This window comes from Wolffia australiana, chromosome 5 (assembly GCF_029677425.1).
Source record: "Wolffia australiana isolate 7733 chromosome 5, ASM2967742v1".
Taxonomy (NCBI): Eukaryota; Viridiplantae; Streptophyta; class Magnoliopsida; order Alismatales; family Araceae; genus Wolffia; species Wolffia australiana.
Window position 1 is genome coordinate 6,322,403 of NC_135839.1, and position 26,385 is coordinate 6,348,787.

The 26,385-nt window shown below is 41.7% G+C and overlaps 3 protein-coding genes across 4 annotated transcripts; 2 read left to right on the forward strand and 1 right to left on the reverse strand.

Moving 5' to 3' along the window:
- Positions 1–990: 990 nt before the first annotated feature.
- Positions 991–7,161, reverse strand: ERA1 (Prenyltransferase family protein). The gene is made up of 14 exons (XM_078575365.1): positions 6,803–7,161; positions 6,580–6,666; positions 6,392–6,497; positions 6,130–6,165; positions 5,905–5,987; positions 5,774–5,827; positions 5,008–5,059; positions 3,839–3,903; positions 3,496–3,552; positions 3,284–3,356; positions 2,719–2,805; positions 2,459–2,648; positions 2,270–2,373; positions 991–1,333 (listed from the first exon to the last, which is right to left on the reverse strand). The coding sequence occupies exons 1-14, from the start codon at positions 7,099–7,101 to the stop codon at positions 1,091–1,093; spliced, it is 1,536 nt and encodes a 511-aa protein (XP_078431491.1). The 5' UTR covers positions 7,102–7,161; the 3' UTR covers positions 991–1,090.
- Positions 7,162–12,462: 5,301 nt separating this feature from the next.
- Positions 12,463–16,445, forward strand: LOC144703232 (uncharacterized protein At4g28440-like). 2 transcript variants are annotated; one of them, XM_078575356.1, is made up of 3 exons: positions 12,463–12,620; positions 13,192–13,413; positions 16,155–16,445. In XM_078575356.1, the coding sequence occupies exons 2-3, from the start codon at positions 13,197–13,199 to the stop codon at positions 16,340–16,342; spliced, it is 405 nt and encodes a 134-aa protein (XP_078431482.1). In that variant the 5' UTR covers positions 12,463–12,620; positions 13,192–13,196; the 3' UTR covers positions 16,343–16,445. The 2 variants fall into 2 exon arrangements, with proteins under 2 accessions (XP_078431482.1, XP_078431483.1); XM_078575357.1 differs by having other exon boundaries at positions 12,463–12,588.
- A 6,751-nt stretch (positions 16,446–23,196) lies between these two features.
- On the forward strand, positions 23,197–26,385 carry LOC144702924 (polygalacturonase 1 beta-like protein 2). The gene has a single exon (XM_078574951.1). The coding sequence runs from the start codon at positions 24,400–24,402 to the stop codon at positions 26,263–26,265; it is 1,866 nt and encodes a 621-aa protein (XP_078431077.1). The 5' UTR covers positions 23,197–24,399; the 3' UTR covers positions 26,266–26,385.

Genomic DNA, 26,385 nt, shown 5'->3' on the forward strand with positions numbered 1-26,385 from the left:
AGTATTTTATGAAAATTTCTGCTATCAAATTTGTTAAGGAATTCAGTTTGGAGTTCGAGTATATTATGTGGATTTGCATTACTAGGCCCTGCAGATTGATCGGGTCTTAGTACAACCTTGGCTCAGTGCTAAACAAGATTCTTTAACTTTCAAAAATAGCTTGAATCAAGTTTTACACATTGTTGATTATCTTAAACCTGGGTTTTCAATGGCCGCAAAATCAAGTTATCATGCACAAATAAATAAAGTAACATATTTATGTGCTTCACTCCACTTGTGGCAGACAGATGACCCCTTTAACTAAAATGTGACCGATAAGGCAGCAGTCATTAAGATTGACGCCTTGATTGGTGTTCCCATGAAATCAACATGGAACACATGAATTTAAAAATTGGTCAATTCAACAGAAATATGATCAAGGGTGACTGCATGATGGAGTCTCCACAGCTAGCATGTATTCTTATTTCTTTTACTTCACACTGGATATCGTGCACCATAACCTCAACTTTAAACAATTTCAGAATCTGAGTATATATTTGCTTTGTAACATGAAGGGAATAAATGTTGACACCAATAAGGTACTAGGAAAATAGCTGCAGAATCTATTTTCTCTTGGTCTTGAGTACATCTTCATCCAGGTTCTTAATTCCAGTTTAATCTCTAATGGCACAAAAGAGGGAGGAAATAAAACTATGAAAACTGGAATTCAAAATATGTTCACTTGATTAAACTGGAAGTAGGATAAACAACTGTCCCTCTTATAAACTAAAATTAGCTGGGGTCCTCCCTTCCTGTATGGTGTTATCTTTTAAATAATGCTAACCATAAAGATGTAAACTTCGTAGAAGAAGACGACCTATCCAGTTTTGTCTTGGTTTAGACTGGTACTTACATGAAGTAATGTGCGAAAGTGAGATAAAAAGTGACTACTCGACGAAAAACACAGTTGAAATTCAAACAAGGATTTCAGGGATCATATAAATATCAAGATTAGTAAAAAACTATCAAGAAGTAATTTCTAATATCAATACTAAATTCAGAACGATCATGTCATAAAATACAAAAAAGAAAGTTGAGTCTCAAGGGACAATCATATTGGAGAGCTGGAGAAGAACTCCTTAGCCTGGGAATACTTGTCCAAAACCAGACCGTACAGAGGATGAATGGGCTCTACCAAATTAGCATATGGGCCCAGAACATTCTTAGCTAAAACAGGACCGTTCAAACGTTTGGACCAGCTGTATTGACACAGAGATAGACCGCTAAGGCAGTAACACGTGTGATAATGGTCTCTCGGCTTGCCGGGCTTGTCCCTTAAGCCCCCATCAAGAACCTGAGGGCACCAAATTTACATTACCCACAACCTCTCAGAGGAAAATTTAAACTGACTCAGGTTTCAAAGTTTCAAAATAAAAAGTTGATGGTCACAGTGCAGTTGGCATAAACAAATATTGGCATTAAGCTTCTGAGACTAATCTTGGTCTAGGTTCAAATCTGGAAAAAGGGGCAGAGTGAAATGTAAGATATTCCCAAGGTTGGAGAGTATAATAGGAATGATCGTATGAGAGGTCCAACATAGGAGACAGGGATTGATTGGGGATGAGTCGCCTGTAGACACGGCGAGGTAGAGGCATTACAGAGGGAGATAAGGGACTTCAACAACCCAGAGGAGGAAAGACAAGTGATTTCAACTTTATTCTTCTGGGCAGATATTTAAAGGACATACATTTCACATGATGAAAAAAAACCCAAGATAAGATGGGGTTCGTATCATCTTCTATATCAATAGCTCTAGCAAGATAAAAAAGATACAAGATCTTTATAACCAAGTGATGAGAACCCGGAAGTTCTGAAAAGAACAGGAAGGGAGAGAAACAACGGCGGTAAGGTTAAGATGAGAGAGAGGAGAAGACATTGACAGAGTGGACAACACTCGGGAAGGGTACATGTATTTAAAGGCAATACACGTGTAAATGGGAAACCACTTATTTGCCCTAGTGGGTGAAATGACAAAAGTAACGCTAGATACTCTGGGGATTGAATCAAGGCTTTATCGAGAGATGGTAAATAAATGGAGAAGAAAGGAGATTATCCAGAGGATTTTTCCATAGGGTAACTGGCTGAAGACCCAGTGAGACAATCACCAGAAGGTAACATATTGAGGAAGAGGAAAACTACCCCACTGGCAAAAGACCATAATATACATAATGGGCTATACTGAAGTAACAGCTAGGAGGCATATGATTGTTTCAGCGAGAAGCATCAATACCTGACAGCATAGGAGTATGTACTGCTGTAAAGCAATACTATGAAATAGGGAACCCCATTCACTTTCTCTCTCAAGGAAATCAAGCCCAGCATCAAATAGTCGACCTGTAAAATGGAAAATTCATCATATTAAGGACAACATAACGCGCAGCTGAACAAGAACATGAAATGAGATATGCGGTTGACCTACCCTCAATACTTTCACTGTCATTTGCTTTGGCCATGCAGGGATGCTCGTCAAGATTAGAACTCCCATCAGATAACTCGGAGGTCGAGTGGCTGCCTATGCCACCCCCTACACCCTTCTCATCAAGAATAGAAAATTTCAACTGTTCATCTGCAATAGACAAAAACCGTTGTGCAACCACAAGAACACCTCCCTAGAGAAAAAAATCCAAGTTAACAACACAGCAAAGCAAAAAAAAACTCGAAAGGATTAATTATTTACACCTGCCAGAAAGAATAGCAGCCATCCACCAGTTTGTTTGTCCGACCTTGAAAACCGCATTCTACCCCTTGCCGGGACACCGCCCAATTCTATCAACAGATGGAAAATGGCAATATCAAACGACCATTATCATGATATTGATACTAGTCGGTAGTATTTTTTTCTTTTTCAAACTATTTTTTTAAATATTTTAATTCTGATAGTTGCGATGATATTAACTTCATTGGGACAGAAAAGCTTTGACTGATATATTTTCTCGTAGAACAAATATAGCGCTAGTGTAGGGATTTTGCATAAGAATACAAGTGTCGAAGGAACAGGACATTGGCGCGCCAATTGAGCATGAATCATTTTGAGAATTCAAGAGAAATCATGACTGCAACAAAATCTTATTGTCATTAAATCTTCTGATTCATCCGTTTTATAGAGAATATCAATGCTCAAACACAATCAAAAAGTTATAATAGCTGGTCCACTAGAATGACCATCCATTTGACGCCCTGGATCATGCATAAAATAACTCAATACATTCAAAAGAAAAATCACATTTCAAGAAAAATTGCTCACAATTAAGGCAGGTAGATCCAACTTATCTGCCTCGCCAATAAGAACCATAGTAGCCAATCCACAAAACGTGTACCTACGTGAATGGAGCTAGGTGAGAAGAAAATGCAACATTAAGAAGAAACTGTAGGTCGAAATCAATTTCCAAAACAAAGAGATAGGATGAAAAAATCATACACATAGGAATAGAGGGTTGCCCTAGATTAGAAACATACCCACCATGAGCTTCGGAGCCTGGCTCCCCACCAATTCCACCTTCATACGTCTGACAGCTACACGGGAGTAAATTCATTTCCGCAACATATAATGAGAGTCCACAAACACTATTCCGTAATTTTCGAAATAACTCATTAAATTCAAATAATAATCTTTAAAGTAACAGGCTTTAAGACGATGATTAATAAAATTAAAAACAGATCATTACCCACCAAACATTCTTAACAAAATAAAAATAGACTGTTTTTTACAGAATATTCTACGCACATGATCGTCTAATTCAGAGTTAAAGTTGAAGTGCTTTTCACTAGGAAAATTAAAAACGTGGAGAATTCAACAAACCGTAAAATGTAATTCCCGACATTTTCCACGAGTTCCTGATTTAGAATATTCAGGCAACTGGCAACCTAAGTAAATACAAAGCAATGTCACAGAGGTTAGTAGAAATAGAGAATGAACCATGCGAATACAGAATGAATGGATCGCTGATGAATTTATGAGGCTATGAAGGGCACAAAAAAGGCTGAACCACAACGCAGTTTGAAGATAGGTAAAAGGTTGGCGTCGAATCAATGAACGCAAAATTTCTTCGAAAGAAATTTATGGCAAGAAATTATATTGGATACAATGGCGCTATATGTAAGCTTAGAGGTCTAGAACCCTCAATGAATGTCGCTATATGTAAAACAGCAGATCCATTTGGAACTCTTCAGGAAAATATTATCTGCATGGTACTTCTTCCCTGTATTTCGCATATTTTGCACAGTACCTACTAAGTTATCATGTGCTTACCAACAGCTGTAAAAGCTATAGCTGATAGCAAGGGCGCTACTTTTCAATTTTTTGCAGGATTTTGTTCTTCAACAGATTCACTACCAGCCGGATCAGTAACTGTAGCTTTTTAGGAAAACGTGAAAACAGTATTTTAAGTATCACAAAAAATCCTAATTCCCTATTAGGATAGAAGACTGAGTGGACTCAAGTGGCAGATTCCTTATCAGTATTACGAGCTATTCGTACCAAGGGGTTGAATCCCATTCTTTCCCCTTTCTCTCATCACTTGATCTCCGTTTACAAATCTATTAGACTAAGAATAAGTAAATAATTTTAGAAAATAAATAAATAAAGGATCGGATGTAGTAATTTATTTGATATAATGGAATTCCTTCAAGTAGTCTATTCCCTTATTTTTATTTTATAAGGAGTTTTATTTGAATAAAAAATTCATTATTTATCTGTTTTTTCATCATTTCGTTACGTTCTGTGGTATTTTATTGAAAAGCCAATAATTCAAATACGCCTTATTATTATATTAGCACAGTGAAATTTTACTATAGCTTATGAATGTCCTTTAGCATTGACTCTAATTATTCTACCAGAAAAGGCAGAAGAAAGACACATGAACATAAGGATGAGCATCAGCTGTAGTACGATGTCTTAAAAATGAAAGAAACCGTCCACATGCATGCAAGAACCAGAAAAGTGAAGATAAAAAATCATAAACGACTCACTGAAATAGCAGTGTAGCAAGCCCGAACGTCAATTTCTCCATTTTCATGCATTCTGGACGGGAAAGAAACAAGGGATTTAATTGGATGAAAATGGAATGATGGAAAGGATAATGTCTAACAATTGGATGTCCATGGATAAAAAACAAGGAAACCATCATGAGATCATGATCATAACCATAAATATATATTTTTTGTTTGAAGAAGAATCCGGAAGATCACCTGAGAACAACCATAAATTATATATATCTGGCTTGATCATCATAAGTACTGATCAGAAACAAAAAACTACAGAATGTCAAACAGGAGCAAGGCGATCAAATTGAAACATCCAGAGGCCAGAATATTAGAAAAGGTCCGATCATATCAGAGCTCTTTCAAAGGTTCATAATCAATATAGCAACAATCGCATGCAGGAAACAAATATAAATTTGCATTAATTTCTATATAGATGCCATGAAATTATTTTTTTTTGAAAAAAAGGATGCCATGATAATGTCTCATTTATTATGAACATAGCAAGAGACTATAACTAAAAATCAATTATTTTCGAATTTCTCACACAGTGGATGAAATTTGAAGCAAGATAAATTTCTCCTGTAAGTATACCCCTAAAGCTTCAGCTTTGAAAACAGAAAGAGACGAGAGTTCGAGGAAAGTTTCTTGAATTACCACATGCCTCTGATAAAATAGTTATTTTAGACCTTCCAAGAAAATTCTGACGAGTTGGCAGAAAAAAAGCATCAAGTAAAAGAGTTGGCAGCCTCACCTAAAACCACCCGATACGTCCTTCATGCGCATCATAAATGAATACGTTTCATGTCTGAAGCACAAAAAATTATCCCATGAGCTAAATTAAAAATATTTCGAAAATCTAACTAGGTAAACATAACTGACCACCTATTTACTGATGAATACGCTCGCCCACTTCCCACGGTAATAAGTGAGTTCACAGCAGCATAAGTGGTTGCTAAATGAGGCAGCTGAAAAACAATAATTAAGGCACAAATAAGAACAAGGGGATGAGCCTACATGACATCTAGAATATTTGATATCTCTCATCTTCCCACAGATTGAAAATATTAAATTGTCCAAGAGAAGAAATTTCCCGGAAAAATTACAAACCTGACCAGGTCCACCCCCATAACCACCTTCATCATTCTAAAGGAAAAACAAAAAGGCCTGTGAGTCGCAGTATTCATGAGTTAATTCCCCCGGACTTTGATGTTGTAGGTAATCTTGCAACTAATTGCTCTCTCCACGAACAAAACTTCTTAGAGAAAGATAATATGCAAGATCTAGCAAATGACTCGATGAAAAAAATCAAACTCAATCGATTTTTAGATGAATCAATGCACAAACCATGAACGAGGAAGATTTTCAATACCTGACAACGGGATAGGAAGTCAAGCACATCATCCTCCATGTCAGAATCCAAGGATTCACCCAACAGTGCGAGCGAGTGTAGAATCCAATAACACAACCAAGGACGACTGAATAAACAACGCAACCGATGAAATCACAATCCGTCGAAAAAAATCAAAATAAAAAGGACCCTGAATTCATCAAAATTACCTGGAATCGAGTGATTGAAAACCTCCACTAAGCTTTTTCAAACCCCTGCTAAGGAATTCGATGTGCTTATCACGCCAAAGCTCCAACCTTCAACATAAATCAAATCAAATCGTAACTTTTTTTTCGTCGCAAGGTTGAAATGCACAAATCAAAGTACATCAAAACAAAAAATCCGGCAGAATAATCAAACTGATCAACCCGGCAGAGCGGATTGAGAAATTACATGGAGTTCTGCGTTTGAACGGAGGAATCGGCCAGGGACTGCAGAATAGCGAAGACACTGCGCTCGACGGCTAGCTGATCTTGCTGAGTCACCGTTAGTCTCGCAGCGGGAGCATCCAAAGAAGACAACGAAGATGAATCTTCGCTAATGGCGGATGAAGAAGACGATCCCAAATCTGACGATTTCTCCATTGCTGTTCTTGCTTTCCAGATTCCGAGCTTTCTAGATCCGACGAGCACGCCTCTTCTCCCTCCCCTTTTCACCGCCCTCTCCATCTCTACATATGAACTTCGCGCCATGACCTTTCCACTCGGATCTCCATCTCTCTCTCTATCAAACCATCTCCATCTCCATGCTTCATCTATCTATCTCTCTAAATATCTTGCCATTATTCCTGAGTCTATCTATCCATCTCCTTGCTTCTCTGTAACCATCATCTCTCTCAAACCATCTCCATCTCCATGCTTCATCTATCTATCATCTTAACTATCTTACCATTATTCTCGAGTCTATCTATCCATCTCCATGCTTCTCTCTATAAATTCACCGTGTATTATCTCTAACAATGTAACCATCATCTTTCTGTCCATCTGTCATCTATCTCTCTAACGTTCAATCCTTTATCTTTCGGTCTATCCAATATCTATCTTAGCATGGTCTCAGTATCCATCCATCTTCATGCATCTGTCTATGAATTCAAGATCTATTATCTCTTGACATCTAGCCATTATCTCTCAATCTATGTATCCATCTCCATGCATCTATCTACGAATTCACTATCCACTATATCTCCATGAATTCACTATCTATTATCACTAACCATCTACACATCGTCTCTCAGTCCATCTATTCATCTCCATACATGTCACTGCAATTTCACAATATTTCTCTCTAGCTCTCTAACCATCATCTCTTAGTCCATCTTTGCCCGTCCTTGTGTAAGTAGATTTACTATCAAACTTACAATCCATTACCTTTGTAAAAATATATTTTTATATATTGACTATCAAGCCATTGTCCCTGGTCTATCCATCTCCATGCATATATTTATGAATCCACTATCTATTCAGTCTCAACTATCTAGCCAACATCTATCAGTATATATATATATATATATCAATTTCCATGCATCTATCAGTGAATCCATTGTCAATTATCCATATCTAACCATCCTTTCTTAGTCCATCTGTCATCATCCTTATAATAATTTACTGTCTGTCTGACTATCAATCCATTATATTTTAGTATCTGTATCGTTTCATATTTATCTCTCCTACTATCATACAAATCTCTCAATCTGTCTATCCATATCTATGCATGTATCTATAGTCATTATCCATTATCTCACAACTATGTAGGCATCATCTTTCAGTCCACTTATCCATATCATTTCATCTATTTATTAATTGTCTTCGTCTACACAGTAGAAATATATGTGGTTTGCAAGCCCAATTACACATTTCACATCTCATTCCATACTCATTGATACAATATAATTTCATTACAATGCAAATGTGGTGCTTATAATTTAAGTCCATGAATACATGTAATGATGAGTAAATTATGAGGAGATCATCATATGTAGATCACTAGTTTGTAACACATGTTCTATAAATTCCTATTCGAAGGATACTCATATGATGAGTATGAGTATGACGTTAAATATCCAGATAAAGTTGTGATGTCGGACGTCGTCGGGGACATCGCTCGGTCAGTAACGAGTTGATATTCAGATACCTAGATATGTTGTTAGTCGTCATAGATGACATCGGCCGACGGGTAATTTCCCTAACGGAATGTAACTACGTGAGTGCAATGGCTGGGGCAAAGTGTACATTCAAGGCTGACTCGTGGGAATTCGCAGAGTTCCAAGCTCCTGGGTGGACGACCGATTACAATCACGGTGACCGTATGACCCTCGTCACAGCGACGATGGGGACTATGGCGTCGAACGGTATAATACCGTTGGCGCTTGCACATAACGGACAGGCTCGACCCGTACCTAGGGAATCACTCAATTCGTAGTTCCAAATAAGTAATCTCTCTGACCTAGACCAACCCGAGCGCGGTGGAGTGCAGTCGAAAATATACTGAAGAAATTAATGTAACGGGCAAGCGAGGGGAAACGGTGTACCTCGGCGGTAGTGACGCTCGTTGTCAATATATTCGTCGGTGCAGAAATGGGCACGGGCAGATGTGGTAGAGAAGTTGTGCCAGAGGGGTGCGACAACAATGTTGAGCTCAACAGCAAACAGGAATGCGACGCTGGAGGCGGGGAGGCGGAAGGAGCAGCGACGAAGCGGCACGAGCGAACAGCCGATACTCAACGGGCTCGACCGTATCAATGGTTCGGGAACGACCAGAGTGGGGGCAGGTGGCATCGCCAATGCGGATGCCTTCGCCTAGTGAACAAGGCGGCCATGGGCAGCGGTAGCTAAGAGCAGTGGCGGAGGCAACAACTGGTGGCACGTGGTGAGGTGCGCCCACGGACTCGTACTGTAGAGGGTGGCTGAGGACAACGGCGTGATTGCTGGGTGTCACAATGGGGGTTTGCGTAGTGTTTTGAGAGTGGATGATGCCACTCTCATTCAGCATGAAGGCCGAAGCCGATTCATCGTGGTGCGATCAAACTGTAGGGGTGGAGCCGTTCGTTCTGGAAGCCCTAGAAGGATACCGAGCGGTTGGTACACTGCTCGTTCGAGGAGCAGGGATGCCCTGGTTCGAGGCAAGAATCCGTGCTATCGGGGCAGATCAGTTTGCGATTTTTGCAGATTAGATCTTCCAAAATGTTGACTGTGTCGACGGGTCCCATGCGGCGACGTCCAGCGTGCGGTAATGGGATAGCTGACCGACAAGCGGATGGGCGAACGGGTTTGAGGGCATCACGATAGCGCAAAGAGATTCATGTTGACCATCGGGTAGCTGCGCCCATAGCAACTGAAGACCGGACGACGTGCAGTCTTGCAAGCAAGCTTGTAGTGTGGTGAGCAAGGGCGTTGCAGATGTGGAGGACTTCTGTCAATGTCGGGTAGCCACAATCACAATGACAAAAGTCTAGATGGCACTCAGGTCACGAGCGACGCGCTATGCAACCCAACAAGGAGAGAAAGCATCGCAACGTGGACGTTAGTGGGCCAACACCGATCTTTTTTCTTCCTTTTTTCCTCTCTCCTTATTCTTCTTCCACCTCCTCCTACTTCTTCTTTATTCCCTCTTGGTGAGATCTGAACGACAAGGTGTAACTTCCACAAAGGAAACTCCAGATCTGAAACGTGGTGGTGCCCATAATGGCCTTATATAGGGCCATGATGGGCCCTTTACTATGAGTCCAATAAGGGGTCCAATAAGGTATCCCTTCTACAACATAAATAAAAGAAACTAGGGAAATTAAACGATGCAAAAATAAAATGACACGGACGAGTACAACGATACAGACACAAAAACACAATGATACAGACGCGACATGATGAGTACCGACGCGACAGAAATGAAAACATGATAAATTGATAAATAAAATGAGCACAAGCCGGCGAGAAATTCGAGTCAGTTGGTGGCGCAGTCGTGCTTCTATCCTGGGGTGTTAAACCTGGGATTTCTTCACCGTGGCCTTGGCGTGCTGGTCGATGGTTTTGAAGACGTGGCGGTGATCTCGGGCTGGCACTCTCCATCAAGTTGCACCAATCTCACTCATATGATGAGTATAGTTGATCTTATAGACACTAGTATAGATATGTTGAGGACACATAGAGGGAAAAGATTTCATCGAAGTTGATCTGTTTGAATCCTTTAATGGTACTATACTTATTATTAATCGAGTTGATTTATGTCAGAGTTGTGTAAGTGGCAAATAAACTTGAGACACCAAAGACGCCTTGTGGATAGATGGTTCTACTTTGACCATGACCTATGAGTCTCTAATCAGAGGATTCCAAACTGTCCTAACTCGAACACAACAACAAGTCCACAAATGTGATTGTGTGGTCACGATGGGATATTTAAATAGAGAATGCAATTAAATCCTTGCCCAAGGTAGTGGATGAACTAAAAAAATTATTTTCCAATAATTTTGCCCACACATCAATAATAACTTGAATGACCAATTAGGGTTCAACGATTTATCTTACCCTACGTCATTTAGGAGTCTCTTGCAAAAGAGAGATTATACATACATATTAATTGATGATGGTAAAGGTTCCATAAGAGAGGTGGCCCACTTCTTTGAAACTTCTCGGGCATGAGGTGTAGCTTGGCACCCCACATGCCAATAATTTAACAAACTAATTGGATTGATTTGATCCTTGATTAAATTAATCTATACGTGATATAGTTAATCGACAAGGCTGGCCCAATAAAATGTTATCTGAACTTTTAAATTATTAACTATACTGATACATGGGCCTAAAGGGTTATGCACACAAGATTTTTTGACGATGGTGGTTATACACAAAGTTTAGGGACTTTTATTAATTGTTCCTAAGGACAAGGACTTTTATGGTAATTTCCCCTGCTAGTATAAATAAAAGGGGCACCCTCGTTTGATACCATGCCTGTCAGTCTGAGTGCCCCCTTCTTTCTTCTCTCCCTCTTTATTAAGTGTTGCGTCCAATAACGAAGTTCCACCATCATAGTTTGTAAAAAGAAGATAATATTCAAATCTCAGAGGATTGTGCGGATAAGGCTAGAGGTTGGACATTTGGGCAGCTTGAAGACAATCACTTGAGGAACCAAGAAATCATGGATTTGATACATGCAAAGGTGATGCTTTTTAATTTGCTCTTGGTTTTCAGTTCTGTTTTCGATACAATAGTTCGCTGCGCAATTGAGTTCAGATCTTATCAATTGAAGCCCTGAAATTTCCCAACAGTATATTCTAACCATATCCTAATAATTATTACATTTACAATTATCCATCTTCCCAACTATTTGAAATTTTTTTATCAGTCCATCTTAGTATAACAACTATCAATTCACTATTTATTGCTTAAACAATATAACAATGTATCTACCCATTAATATACATCTTTTTAAATATATACCTATCAATTAAGTAAATATCTCCCAATCTATGAAAACATACGCATAAATCTGTAACATTTATCATTTGATTATGTATGTCTCCATATACATCTACCTATATCCACACATTTATCTATATTGCAATCCCTATATCTTCTATCTACCCATATCCATAAATCAACCTATAAATATCTTCAACAATCTAAATCCTGTTATGTTTAACTATCCATTCATACATCTTTCTACCATATATCTCCACGTACATCGAACATGCCCATATATCTATCTATCTATATCTCTCTCTCTCTGCATCGCCGACTAGCTATCTGGATCACACATATCCATACACCTTAGCTATCGATCGATCTATCTACATACCTATCTATCTATATATGATGATATGAATGTATGTATGTATATTTATATTAATCTATGTATCAATGTATGTATCTATTTAATTACCTAACTAAACTAGCTTACCTATTTATATATTTCTAACCATATCCATACATGATTATACCAATATCCATAGCTATCTCTCTATCTAAAACCATTTTCATGCATGAATTACACCTATAATTCGTTAAATTGGGCTCTCCATACAGTTTCTTAGGTCACGAGCTGAGAGCATATGAGTAATAAACCTAAGTTGAAGGGTGTTTCATAAAATAGCCAGAAGGTTATTGTATGAGATGTGACGAGTATTTCTTCAGATCGTTACTACCTCGTCGATCTCGGAGATCTGGCTCAAATCTCCCCGTCGTCCGCGAGTAATTCATCCGCTTCTTCCTTTAGTCTCTTGGTAATTGAAGATCTTAATGTCTGGATGTGTTCTTCTTTTACTATCCGTTCAATTTGTGTTTCTTTCATAGTTACGCGACTTCCTTCGCTGGTTGTCCACGATTTTGTTTGGTATTTTGGTATTCGTGTCTCGAAATTGCATGTGTCGAGGATAATATTGGCAGCCGATTACCATTGATCTAATACCGGCCGCGGCTTCACCCGTAGACGTTTATCGTTGCATAATCATGTCGGTTTGTAATGTTCAAGCGAGGATTGCTCGTCAAGGATGAGATTTGTATAATTTTAAAACTCAAGATCAGGAAATGGATCATCAAAACCGAGATTTTGGCTGCGATCCAGTTGGACAGCGGACTAACATCGCAAAGCGACGAGGAATTAATTTCCCTGAAGTTGGCGTGTGAATGAGGATTTTTTTTTATCTTATTGACATTTTCTATTTAGCATTTTACTTGCAAAAGGAGATGCCTTTGGCGAGGAATGAATTGATTCCTCTGTGCTCGTTATTTCTCCTTAATAATATTGTGATGAACTCTACCGGATAATGATTTGGGTATTCGTTTTCTACTCAGGGAGAATGGCTGAGGCAGAAGTGAGGAAGTCTGCTCTCATCAAAGTCCACCAACTTCGTCCAGGAACCAGTGGCCACAATCTTGTAGTTAAAGTTGTTAGCTCGAAGAAATTGGTGCAAAAGGGCCGTTCAGATGGACCTCAAATTCGCCAAGTGCGCATTGCTGAATGTTTGGTGGGCGATGAAACGGGGATGATTGTTTTCACCGCTAGAAATGACCAAGGTAATATCTTTGTCTAAGTTCATGGACTGTTTTTTACTCTTGGATAATTCTCAATGAGGTATTTTAAATAGAATGGGAATCAAACGTATAATTGATGTCGGCAAACATTGGTTAAAAAAATAAAGTATTTTGTAAAACCTTACACTCTGTGCGTGGTCATGCTAATGTTTTCCTAGAGAAGTCTTTATGTTTTTCATTATCATATTATTTTAGAACTGGTTAAAAAAAGGGTTGAGGAATTGGGAATAGAGCACGGGAGAAAGGAAAATTACTGAGAACGGTATGAAAAAGCCACAACTTTTCTCAGCTCATGCTTTTAGATTTATGATTGAATAATTATCTGATAACAATGTCAGATTTCTTACTGATTCACGCGCAGTCAGTGTAGAGGCAAATTCATCTTGGGATTTGCATTTCGAGGTCGATTGGGCCTCTCTTTGGATTTTGGGCGTCATTATCACAGGAGGTAGAAGAAGACTCAGAGGAAGGGAGTTTTGACTGTGTTACACATACTGCTTTAACAAGAATGAGCAATCTTATATGTATTCGTGACTTCATGGTCCCATCTCCATGTGATCAATTTCAGTAATATGAATATGCGAAAGCAGTATCAGAGATTTACAACGTCCAGACTGTGATATGTTACGATCCTGGACTCAATTGGGATGGAACAAGAGATCGGATATGAAAATCAACTATACATTACTATTATTGACAATTCTTCGAGAAATAGAAATCGAAATGATAGCAGATGTAGAGAACATGAGGAACTAAAGATAGGAATCGGGAGCGGAGTTGGATCAATTCGCACTGCCACACGAAGACAGGGTATCTTCTTCCTTTGCTAAAGAAGTCGCAACTCCCTCTCCTCCAAGAACTAATAACATGATCGATGAGCTTCTGCTCCTGCCATTCCCTTTATTTATAGGCTCTCAGTCACATGTGACTTGTCACATTCTCCTCTTGCTGGTATGATAGGTTCAAGAAATAACTGTACGGGTTTGCTAATAGACATTTAGGAATTCATTAATAGATTGATAGAGACCTTGATTTCAGTCTCTATTGAGAATGAGATTCTTTAAGAAACAAAGTGAACTTTAGTCAATAGATTGAGAAATGAAAGAATAGGATCGAGCAATGGCAGCATTGGCCTGGATCCATGCCTGCTCACCTACAGAGGATCTTCCCTACCTACTCTACCCTCTCATGGGGAACATCTGCCGTACCGATCAGCTCCTGTGCCCACTCCTTTCTTCTTGCTCTCCCTCCCTTTTTGCCAAATCCATTGCCAGTGACGACATCTTCTTGCTTCCATGGGGCACTGAATCTATTCATAGAGACCAAACCTAAGGATAAAAGATCAAAATATCCTTGAGAGGGCTGGGGGGTCATGTCATAGATTCATTACTTGAACTCAAGGAAATAATCGTGTGTTAGAGTATGCAATTGAATGTCCCATGGATATCTACACACTTGAGCCGTCCTATGTCATCAACTTGCAACGTTGTCATTTGTGGTTGTCCTGTTTACCATCCCCACGTGCGATCCTGTGATACAATCCCCAACCCCTCTAGACTCATTTCTGTCATTTCAGCCGACTAGGATGAAAAAAAAGCATGAATGTAGTCACGTTCTCTTTTAATAGGGAGCTCCCCTTTAAATAAAAAAGAAGCATGTTAGTCTTTTCCGTTTCTGTGATTTCCCCTTTAAATAGGGCAGAAAAGAAGTTTGAATTTAGTGAACTTCCGGTTCCCCATCTCTCCTCTCCTGATGTCTCAGTCCCTCTTGCAAGGCTTGTGGGTGGACAACGAAACAAAAGAAGATGAACATAACGGAATGGGACGTAAACGATACTTCATCAGTCATCCATCACGGGTTCTGTAGTTTTGTTCGGTTTCCATCTGAGGCGCAGGATGGAACGGACGGAGGAATTTCAATCAAATTATTTAACTGATGATGAATCAGAGGAGAACAAAATGGAATGGAAAGCTCGAAGTCGCGATCATTGATAACAATAAGGGACAGAATGGATTCAGGACTGTCATCCATTGACAAGCCTTAACCTTGGGTCCCTGCAGTGCTGATATGAATCTCCCAAGACACTACTTGAGAGAGAGTGTTAGAGTCCTGAAGAGATAACCGATTATTGAAATTGTAGGGTTATAAATACCCCTTGTAAGGTCATTAGAGGGACTTTTGACGAAAGATCAACTTGTGGTTTCTTGGTGCGAGTAGCTGTATCTGGCTTTCGTGAGGGCAAGAACTCCCGATTCATGAATATTATGAATAAATATATATATATATATATATATATATATATATATATATATATATATATATATATATCTTTCCCTGGCAAGACAATCAAGAAGAATCATGCCTGAATTCTCGGCAGCGATCTCTCTCCATTCATTCATCCCTCTATTTCGATCGCTGTTCCTGCCATGATCGAACTACATGGTGCCGATTACCTACGGATATAGTGATTTCTTGACGATTACGACTAGAGTCGCATCAAATCATATCCCGGTGATCATACCTGCCTCCAGTTCTTCATGAATTCAGATGACACCAGAGAAAATATCCCAATCGTTATCACGTTCTTGAATTTTGATTGCGATTGGATCAACGGCAATTTAATCCGAATCCTTATTCAGCGCAAAGATATATATATTTTTCCTGCCTTGGGTTTTTTTTATTTTTTGGCTTGATTTTAAATGTTTTTTGGGGGGAGGGTGCAGTGGATATTATGAAGCCAGATGCAACCGTGATATTGAGGAACGTTAAGGTTGACATGTACAAGGGTTCGATGAGACTTGTGGTGGACAGGTGGGGCCGTGTGGAGCCTTCTGAGCCGTTGGATTTGCCGGTGAAAACTGACAGTAACCTCTCCCTCCTTGAGTTCGAGATGATCAATGTGGTAGAATGATCATCTTTCCGATCACGGTTGCTCATTTATTTTTCTTCTCCGGCGAATTATTAATTGATACTACTTTTTCCTAATTTTCCTAATTTGCACTCATCTTCAACAATCTCTGTCTCTTGCTCACTATATCTGTCTCTCTTTCTCTTTCTTTCATTCTCTTGCACTTCAGTTTTCCTCTCTCTTGATCCATTCCCTGTTCTTCTCTTTCATCCTCTCTCTAGCCCCAAGCTCTACTTTTTCTCACCTGTCTTTGTTTCTTTCTCACACTTTCTCTCTATTTCATTCTCTTGATCTATTATCCTATATTCTCTCTCCATGTTCTTCTCTTTCTTTCTCTCTCTAGCCCCAAGCCCTTCTTTTTCTCACCTGTCTTTGTTTCTTTCTCACACTTTCTCTCTATTTCATTCTCTTACACTTTAATTTTCCTCTACCTTGATCAATTACCCTCTGTTCTCTCTCCCTGTTCTTCTCTTTCTCTCTCTAGCCCAGATCTCTTCTTTTCTCACCTGTCTTTATTTCTGTCACACTTTCTCTCTATCTCATTCTCTTGCACTTTAGTTTTCCTCAATCTTGATCAATTATCCTCTATTCTCTCTCCATGTTCTTCTCTTTCTTTCTCTCTCTAGCCCCAAGCCCTTCTTTTTCTCACCTGTCTTTGTTTCTTTCTCACACTTTCTCTCTATTTCATTCTCTTACACTTTAATTTTCCTCTACCTTGATCAATTACCCTCTATTCTCTCTCCCTGTTCTTCTCTTTCTCTCTCTAGCCCAGATCTCTTCTTTTCTCACCTGTCTTTATTTCTGTCACACTTTCTCTCTATCTCATTCTCTTGCACTTTAGTTTTCCTCAATCTTGATCAATTATCCTCTATTCTCTCTCCCTGTTCTTCTCTTTCTCTCTCTAGCCCAGATCTCTTCTTTTCTCACCTGTCTTTATTTCTTTGTCACACTTTCTCTCTATCTCATTCTCTTGCACTTTAGTTTTCCTCTATCTTGATCAATTATCCTCTATTCTCTCTCCCTGTTCTTCTCTTTTATTCTCTTTCTACCCCCAAGTCCTTTTTCTCTCCTGTCTTTGTTTCTTTCTGACACTTTCTCTCTATTTCATTCTCTTACACTTTAATTTTCCTTTATCTTGATCTATTATCCTCTATTCTTTCTCCATTATCTTCTCTTTCTTTCTCTTTCTAGCCCCAAGCCCTTCTTTTTCTCACCTGTCTTTGTTTCTTTCTCACACTTTCTCTCTATTTCATTCTCTTACACTTTAGCTTTCCGCTATCTTGATCTATTACCCTTTATTCTCTCTCCATGTTCTTCTCTTTCTTTCTCTCTCTAGCCCCAAGCTCTTCTTTTTCTCACCTGTCTTTGTTTCTTTCTCACACTTTCTCTCTATTTCATTCTCTTACACTTTAGTTTTCCTCTATCTTGATCTATTATCCTCAATTCTCTCTCCCTGTTCTTCTCTTTCTTTCTTTCTCTAGCCCCAAGCGCTTCTTTCTCTCTCCTGTCTTTGTTTCTCTCTCATTCTCTTACACTTTAACTTTCCTCTATCTTGATCTATTATCCTCTATTCTCTCTCCATAATCTTCTCTTTCATTCTCTCTCTGGCCCCAAGCCCTTCTTTTTGTCACACTTTCTCTCTCTTTCATTATCTTAAACTTTATATTTCCTCTATCTAGATCTATTGTGCCCTATTCTCTCTCCGTGCTCTCTTTCTTTCTCCCTCTACCCATAAGTTTTTCTTTTTCTCACATGTTTTTATTTCTTTCTCACACTTACTCTCTTTCATTCTCGTATATTTTAATTTTCCTTTATATTGATTTACTGTCTCCTGTTCTCTCTCCCTGCTCTTCTCTCTCTACCCCGAAGCTCTTTTTTCCTCACCTGTCTTTGTTTCTGTCTCACACTTACTCTCTTTCATTCTCTTATATTTTAATTTTCCTTTATGCTGATTTACTATCCTTTATTCTCTCTCCCTGTTATTCTCATTCTCTCACTAGCCCCAAGCTCTTTTTTTCTCACTTTTCTTTGTTTCTCTCTCTTCAAATTTCTCTCTCTATCTCTAGACTTTTATACCCTCTTTATTCTGCCGAATCTTGAGGGCAAAAGAAACTGCATACCAAATTTGTGGCCGAAGAGAGAGAATCCTGATTCTCTCTCTTCTCTCATGTTTCGGAAACTCACAAGATGTCCCGCCATAAAGAAGAGAGAGAAAGCTAGAGAGAGAAAAGGAAGAGGACAGCTGGGAATGCGATGTGGCCCATTGATACGCATCATGACGGCGATGGCTATTTCACTTCCGATTTCACCTTTTGTGAGATGGTGACAGAGATAGAGATAGAAGTAGAGATGGAGGTGGAGATAGACGTAGAATTAGCGATAGAGATGGATATAAATGGAGTTAGTGATGAACATTGAGATAGAGAAGGAGATAGAGCTAAGAGAAAGATGGAGATAGAAGTGGGGATACAGATGGATAAAGATGGAGATAAAAGTACAGATAGAGATAAACATAGATAGCGATGGAGATGGAAGTGGAGATAGAGATGGATAAAGATGGAGATAAAAGTACAGATAGAGATAGGCATAGATGGAGATGGAGACAGAAGTCGAGATAGAGATAGAGAATAGAGTTGGAGATAGAAGTAGAGATTGAGATAGAGATAGAGAAAGAGAAGGAGACATAAGTTGAGATAAGGATAGAGATAGAGATGAAGACAGAAGTAGAGATAGAGATAGAGAATAGAGTTGGAGATAGAATTAGAGATAGAGATAGAGATGGAGATGGAGACAGAAGTTGAGATATGGATAGAGAATAGAGTTGGAGATATAAGTTGGGATAGCGATAGGGATGGAGACAGAAGTCGAGATAGAGATAGACATTAGAGTTGGAGATAGAAGTAGAGATAGAGAATATAGTTGGAGATAGAAATAGAGATAGATATAGAGATGAATACAGAAGTAGAGATAGAGAATAGAGATGGAGATAAAAGTAGAGGTAGATAATTGAGATGGAGATAAAAGTAAAGATAGAGAATAAAGATGGAAATAGAAGTAGAGATGGAGATAGAAGTTGGGATACATAATAGAAATGGAGATGGAGATGGAGATAGAAATCTAGATATAGGTAGAGATACAGAGATGGATGTGGAGATACAGATAGAGATAGAGCTAGGCTAGAGGTAGAGATGGAGATAGAAATCGAGATAGAGATAGAGATGAAGATAGAAGAAGAGACAGGGCTCGAGCTAGAGCTAGAGATAGAGATGGAGATAGAAGAAGAGATGGAGATAGAAGTAGAAATAGAGATGGAGATAGAAGTAGAGATAGAGATGGAGATAGAAGTAGAGATATAACTGGAGATAAAGATAGAAAAGGAGATATAAGAAGAGATGGAGATAGAAGTAGAAACAGAGATGGAGATAGAGATGAAGATAGAAGTAGAGATAGAGATGGAGATAGAAGTAGAAACAGAGATGGAGATAGAGATGAAGATAGAAGTAGAGATAGAGATGGAGATAGAATAGAACTAGAGATAGAAAAGGAGATGGAGATAGAAGTAGAGATAGAGATGGAGATAGAGATGAAGATAGAAGTAGAGATAGAGATGGAGATAGAAATAGAGATAGAACTAGAGATAGAGATATAAGAAGAGATGGAGGTAGAAGTAGAAATATAGATGGAGATAGAGATGAAGATAGAAGTAGAGATAGAGATGGAGATAGAAGTAGAGATAGAACTAGAGATAGAGATAGAGATAGAAAAGGAGATGGAGATAGAAGTAGAGATAGAGATAGAGATAGAGATAGAGATAGAGATGGAGATAGAGATAGAGATGGAGATGGAGATGGAGATGGAGATGGAGATGGAGATGGAGATGGAGATGGAGATGGAGATGGAGATGGAGATGGAGATGGAGATGGAGATAGAGATAGAGATAGAGATAGAGATAGAGATAGAGATAGAGATAGAGATAGAGATAGAGATAGAGAAAGAGATAGAGATAGAGATAGAGATAGAGATAGAGATAGAGATAGAGATAGAGATAGAGATAGAGATAGAGATAGAGATGGACATAGAGATAGAGATGGACATAGTGATTGAGATAGAGAGAGAGACAGGGATGAAATGGGAAGATAAAAGAAGGGGAGCGTGTGGGCTGAGCCGGTTTCACGGGGGGGCAGCCCACACGAGATGCCATCCTCGTGAACAATTCCCTACCTCCTCTTCCGCGCCCTGACAAGAGAAACCGCGTCTGCCCCCTCCGTCGTCACCCTCCAACCATGCTCGTAAAGCGCGCGCCCAAGAGAGAGAACATCGATGGAGAAAGTTAGAGCGAGAGTTAATGCCTCGTTTTCTCTCTCTGGCCCTTCCTTGCCACTGTTGGGACATGGCTATTCGAGAGGATAGGGAAAGCCTTCTCTTCTTTGTCGTCATAGAAGATTGAGAGAGAGATGAGAGAGAGAGAGAGAGAGAGAGAGAGAGAGAGAGAGAGAGAGAGAGACTTCTCGATGCGTTGATAATTCCGTTTTCAGAATATGGGCGATGAAGAGTTTGTATAGATAGATCGAAATAACAGTCTAGAGAGAGATAGAGAGAAGCAGGTGGGCTTGGTTTTTGACTGATACGAGCATAGAAGAGTAGACTGTAGACAGTGAAGAGAGTGTTTAATGGGTCGACTGAATAAACAGAGCACTTATTGATATGGTATAAGAGAGGAGAGGGAAAGGCTTCGTCTTTTAGTTTATTATGTGTCAAGGGGAGGGTGAGGAGATAGAGAGAAAGAGATGCCAGCTTGGTCATGGTTGGATATACTGGGCAGGGAGGAGAGATCAGTCATAGTTTGGTATTTGATCATGAGTGTTAATACATATGAAGAAGTGAGAGCAGAGAGAAAGTCTTCGTCTTCACTCTTCATCATTGGTAGTGTTCGCCCAACCAATATCCGTCCGTCATCTGGTATAGGACAACCGATATCCGATATCCGGGAAAAAATAGGATGGTGTCGGATATCAGATATTGGTCGATATCCGTCTAGAAGGGGATAGACATATATCGGATATCAGTTATGGGGGGGTGAGGACGAATACGGTATCGGATATCGGTTTTCCGATATCCGGATTTCGGAGACGGATACCAGATGCTGGATATCGGTTTTCGATATCCGGATATCGGAACCGGTATCCAGATATTGGAACCGGTATCCAGATATCGGAACCGATTTCGACGGATAAAAATAAACTATGTTTTACATTCCACCTGTTAGTTTTAATCGCATTGTATGGTTTTTTATTTATGATCAATGCCCATTAATATATAGTGTGCAATTTTTTTTTCCTTCCATATGGGATAACAGGATTCAAAGTTAATGTAAACTCTGAATCCCGTTATCCCACATAGAAGATAATAGAAAATTTTCTTTGTATAAATTAAATAATGTTTATATCTAATATCGCTATATTTTAAGAGCGTTATATATATATAATATTTAATTAACAAGTACACCGTCCAATAAATAGAAACAAAAATTTCTAAATCTTTCCATATGGGATAAACTCCGAGTTTAAGAGAAAACCTGAATCCTTCTATCCCATATGGAAAAAATTAAAAATCCGCAACTGTATATAATAGTTGAGATGGAAAGCTCTTCCGGTTCACCCGTGCCCACGTTATCTATGTGAAATGCGGGATATCTAATATATAAAGTTATTTTTATTATAATTCGATGCGGATATCGGTTTTCGATATCCGCAACTGATATCTGATATCGTCATCTGCCCCGTTGAGACGGAGACGAATGCCGACATCGAGACGGATATCGGTATCGGATATCGGCACTGTAGCAACCGATATCCGATACCGATATCTGGTATCCGGATATCGAAAAAAATGGACACCGGAAAATGCCTTTCCAGTATCCAATACAGCATCCGTCCCGATACCGGCATCCGGTACCGGTATCGGGACAGGCGAACCCTAATCATACGTTTATAATTTGATAGAAAGAGGGATATGGATGTAAGCTTAGACATTGCTTGATGACCTCATTTGGTGCAAATCGGAGCGTGGTCACAGAAATAAAGAACATTTAAAATTAGAGAGAGAGATAGGAGAGAGAAAGCGATGGGGGAGTTGGGTAAGAGATAGGAGTATTCTTGAGAGAGATAGTGGCAGTAGTCCTCCATTTCAGAGATCCGAATCAGGTGATTACTTCTGACGGTGCTCTTCATGGCAGGCCCACTGAGGATAATAAACTAAGAGAGATAGAAGCAGAGAGAGAAAGGAGAGAGAAAGAGTCTATTTGACGTTCATGGCTATTGCATGGACAGTCCTGTTATCGTCAGAATTGACTCTTCTCATAAATAAACCAGTCTGTGCAGAATATTTTATAGAAAACCCTATTTTGAAGTAAGCGAACGACAAAGAGAGGGAGAATGAGAGGAAGAGAGAGAAAGAGTCTACTAACGTTCGTAGCTGTTGTATGGACAGTCTGTTTATCGTCAGAAATGTTAAGATTATGATATGGAGAGAACCTTATTTTAAAGTAAGAGCCAGAGTTTGAGGGACAAAGAAAGAAGAAGAGAGAGAAATGTCTCTTGACGTTCATGGCGGTTGCATGGGTATTGTGTTCTCGTAAGAACATCGAATTTAGAGAGATTAGAGAGAGAAAGAGAGGGAGAATTTAGAGAGAGAAAGAGGGACAACACGCAGATGTCATGCTCCTTCATCTCTACCACACGCTCTTTCTCTTTCTTCTGGAATTATCCAATTGCGGTGATCGAGATCGGGGTGAGCAGTGTCGATGAAAGGGGCTAATCCTGTTCTCTGGTGTCAGGATTTTCTTATGTACTTCGACAGAGAGCTAGAGAGAGAGCGATAGAGAGTGAGAGAGAAGTCACATTGGCATTTTGCGAGGGAAGGAACGTCGAAACTGCGTGGAACAGAGCCTTCTGTGTCTTCTCCCTCCCTCTCTTTCTCTCTCTCCCTCTCTCTATTTCTCCCTCTCTCTCTCGCTCTACCCCTCTATCTCTTCCTCTCTCTCTCTCTAACTCTGTCCTCTATCCCCCTGTCTCTCCATCTCTCTCCCTCTGTATCCCTATATGTCCCTTTCTCTATCTCTCTCGCTCTATCCCTCTATCTGTCTCGCTCTCTATTTCTCTCGCGCTACCCCTCTATCGCTTCCTCTCTCGCGCTCTATCCCTCTATCCCCCTATTTCTCCCACACTCCCTCTCTCTCGCTCTATCCCTCTATCCCCCTATCTCTCCCTCACCCCCTCTTTCTCGCTCTATCCCTCTATCTCTCCCTCTCTCTATCTCTCTCGCTCTATCCCTCTATCCCGGTATCTATCCCTCTCTCTATCTCTCTCGCTATATCCCTCTATCCCGGTATCTCTCCCTCTCTCTATCTCTATCGCTCCCTCTCTCTATCTCCCTCTTCCTATCTCACCCTCTCTCCATCTCTCTCGCTCTATCCCTCTATCTCTCTCGCTCTATCCCTCTATCTCTCTCGCTCTATCCCTCCATCTCTCCCTCTCGCTATCTCTTTCGCTCTATCTCTCTCCCCGCCCATAGCTCTCCGCCTCCCTCTCTCGCTCCCCATCGATCTCTATCTCCCTCTCGCGCTCTCTACCTATCTCTATCTCTATCTCTCTCTATTTCCCGCTCTTGATATCTATCAATATATCTCTCTCTCTTGATACATACACACATGAATATATCTATCTCTCTCCGCAGAACGTAGCCCAAAGAGGGGAGCCACGTGAAGAGCCAGCAGTGTCGCATCCACCTGAGCTCCACTACCCCCCTCTCTTCTTCTTCCTTCTACCGTCCGATCCCCATCCCCACCCACTTCTCCTCTTCATCCCCTTCTTCCCCCTCCCCCCAAAAAAAAGAAAAAAAAACTCTCATCTCCCAAATCCCAAATACCCCCCAACACTCTCAATCCCTAGTTAAAAAAAAAAACAAGAACACTACCCCTCAATAGATCTCTTACAAGTTACAAGTTACAAGTTCCTCCCACTACGCGAAAGATTTAGTCTTTCCTCTCCTCTCCGCTGAAGATGCCCGCCGCGGTGTTCTTCCTCCTCCTCCTCTTCCTCGGCGGCGCCGCCGGCGGGCCGACGGCCTTCTCCGCCGTCTCCGCCGCCGGCAGAGCTTCTCCCACCGCCTTCTCCGCCGTCTCCCCGCGCCGGACCGGCGCCCCCCCCAACCCATTCTCCGCCAAAGCGGCCTTCGCCCGTTACTGGTCGATGAAGATCCCCAACGGCCAACCCAAGCCCGCATTCCTCCTCTCGAAAGCCTCCCCTCTCTCCGCCTTCGACACCGCCCTCTACCAACGCCTCGCGGCGCAACCCCCCTCCCTCGCCGCGCGCCTCCCTTCCTTCTGCTCCGCCGCGACCCTCTTCTGCTTCCCTTCACTCTCCTCCTCCTCCTCCTCCTCTTCCTCTTCCTTCTCCTCCTACTCGAGCAAATCCTTCTCCAACTACGGCGCGGCCGCCCCCTTCGGCGCTTCCTCCTTCAAAAACTACTCCCTCGGCGAGAACGTCCCCATCGACTCCTTCCGCAGCTACAGTCGCCGCGCAGCCGCCCACTCCGAGTCCTTCTCCGCCTACTCCTCCGCCGGCAACGTCGTCACCGCCAACTTCACCAGTTACGGCGGCTCCTCCGCCGCGGGCGCCTCCAACTTCTCCTCCTACGCCGCCTCCGCCAACGTCCCCGCGCTCAAATTCTCCAACTACGCCGCCTCCTCCGCCGCCCGCGCCCAGTCCTTCTCCGCCTACTCCCCCGACTCCAACTCGGGTTCCCAGTCCTTCTCCGGCTACGGCAAGCGCGCTTCCTCCTCCTCCTCCGTCTTCTCCTCCTACGCTAACTCCTCCAACGTCGTCGCCTCCTCCTTCCGCAACTACGGCGAGTCCGCCGCCTCCTCCAATTCCTCCTTCTCCGCCTACGGCTTCGACGCCAACGTCCCCGATAACTCCTTCTCCGCCTACTCCGGCCGCTCCGGCCTCGACAAATTCTCCCGCTACCGCGACCAGTCCAACGTAGGCGACGACAAGTTCTCCTCCTACGCGAAATCCTCCTCCTTCTCCGGCTACGGCCAGTCCTTCAACCTCGGCAGCGAAATCTTCTCCTCCTACAGCAAATCCCCCTCCGCCTTCTCCACCTACGGCGATAACTCCACCTTCAAAGGCTATGGCGACAAGAAAGCCGCCTCCTTCAAGGCCTACCACGTCTCCAGCGATAGGAAGACGAAGAAGAGCAAGTGGGTCGAAGAGGGGAGGTTTTTCAGAGAGTCGAAGCTCAAGAAAGGGACGATAATGGCGATGCCGGACTTGCGCGATAAGAGCCCGAGACGGGCGTTTCTCCCCAGGGCGATAGCCAAGCTGCTGCCCTTCTCCACGGCCCGGCTACCGGACCTTTTCCGGGCCTTCAACGCGACCCCCGGCTCGGCCCTGGCTCGAGCCATGGAAGCCACGGTCGCGGAGTGCGAGCGCCCCCCGAGCCGCGGCGAGACCAAGCGCTGCGCCACCTCCGGAGAAGACGTTATCGACTTCGCGACCTCGGTCCTGGGCCCGGACCTGGTGGTTCGAGCCACGGCGAGCCCGGCCGGGTCCGGCCGGCTCGTCACGGTCGGCAAAGTCCGAGCCGTGGGCGCCGGGCGAGAAACCAAGGCCGTGTCCTGCCACCAGAGCTTGTTCCCTTACCAGGTGTACTACTGCCACGCGGTGCCTAGGGTTAGGGTTTACGCGGCCGAGATACTCGGCGGCGCCGCCAGGATCAACGATGGCGTGGCCATCTGTCATCTTGACACGTCGGACTGGAGTCCACGTCATGGGGCCTTCGTGGCGCTCGGAGACGGGCCCGGGAGGATAGAGGTCTGCCACTGGATCTACCCCGGGGACATGACTTGGACCGTGGCTGGTTAGCCGCCGTCGGATCCGTGTCCCCTTGTGTAGTCTTCTCTTGTGTTGCGTTGGAGGCCCACCAAACGGAGGGCCGGATTTGACCGTCGCGAGTATAAGCGCCCAAATCAGGCCGTTTTATCA

What these genes read in the sequence shown, in the direction of transcription:
- ERA1 (XM_078575365.1), bottom strand. Translation starts at nt 7,101, where the DNA reads ATGGCGCGAAGTTCATATGTAGAGATGGAGAGGGCGGTGAAAAGGGGA. An exon ending in GTTCAAACGCAGAACTCCAT is followed by an intron (nt 6,667 to 6,802) that starts GTAATTTCTCAA and finishes TTTATGTTGAAG; the next exon opens with GTTGGAGCTTTGGCGTGATA. An exon ending in ACTTCCTATCCCGTTGTCAG is followed by an intron (nt 6,166 to 6,391) that starts GTATTGAAAATC and finishes TTTTTCCTTTAG; the next exon opens with AATGATGAAGGTGGTTATGG.
- LOC144703232 (XM_078575356.1), top strand. Translation starts at nt 13,197, where the DNA reads ATGGCTGAGGCAGAAGTGAGGAAGTCTGCTCTCATCAAAGTCCACCAA. An exon ending in CACCGCTAGAAATGACCAAG is followed by an intron (nt 13,414 to 16,154) that starts GTAATATCTTTG and finishes GGGAGGGTGCAG; the next exon opens with TGGATATTATGAAGCCAGAT.
- LOC144702924 (XM_078574951.1), top strand. Translation starts at nt 24,400, where the DNA reads ATGCCCGCCGCGGTGTTCTTCCTCCTCCTCCTCTTCCTCGGCGGCGCC.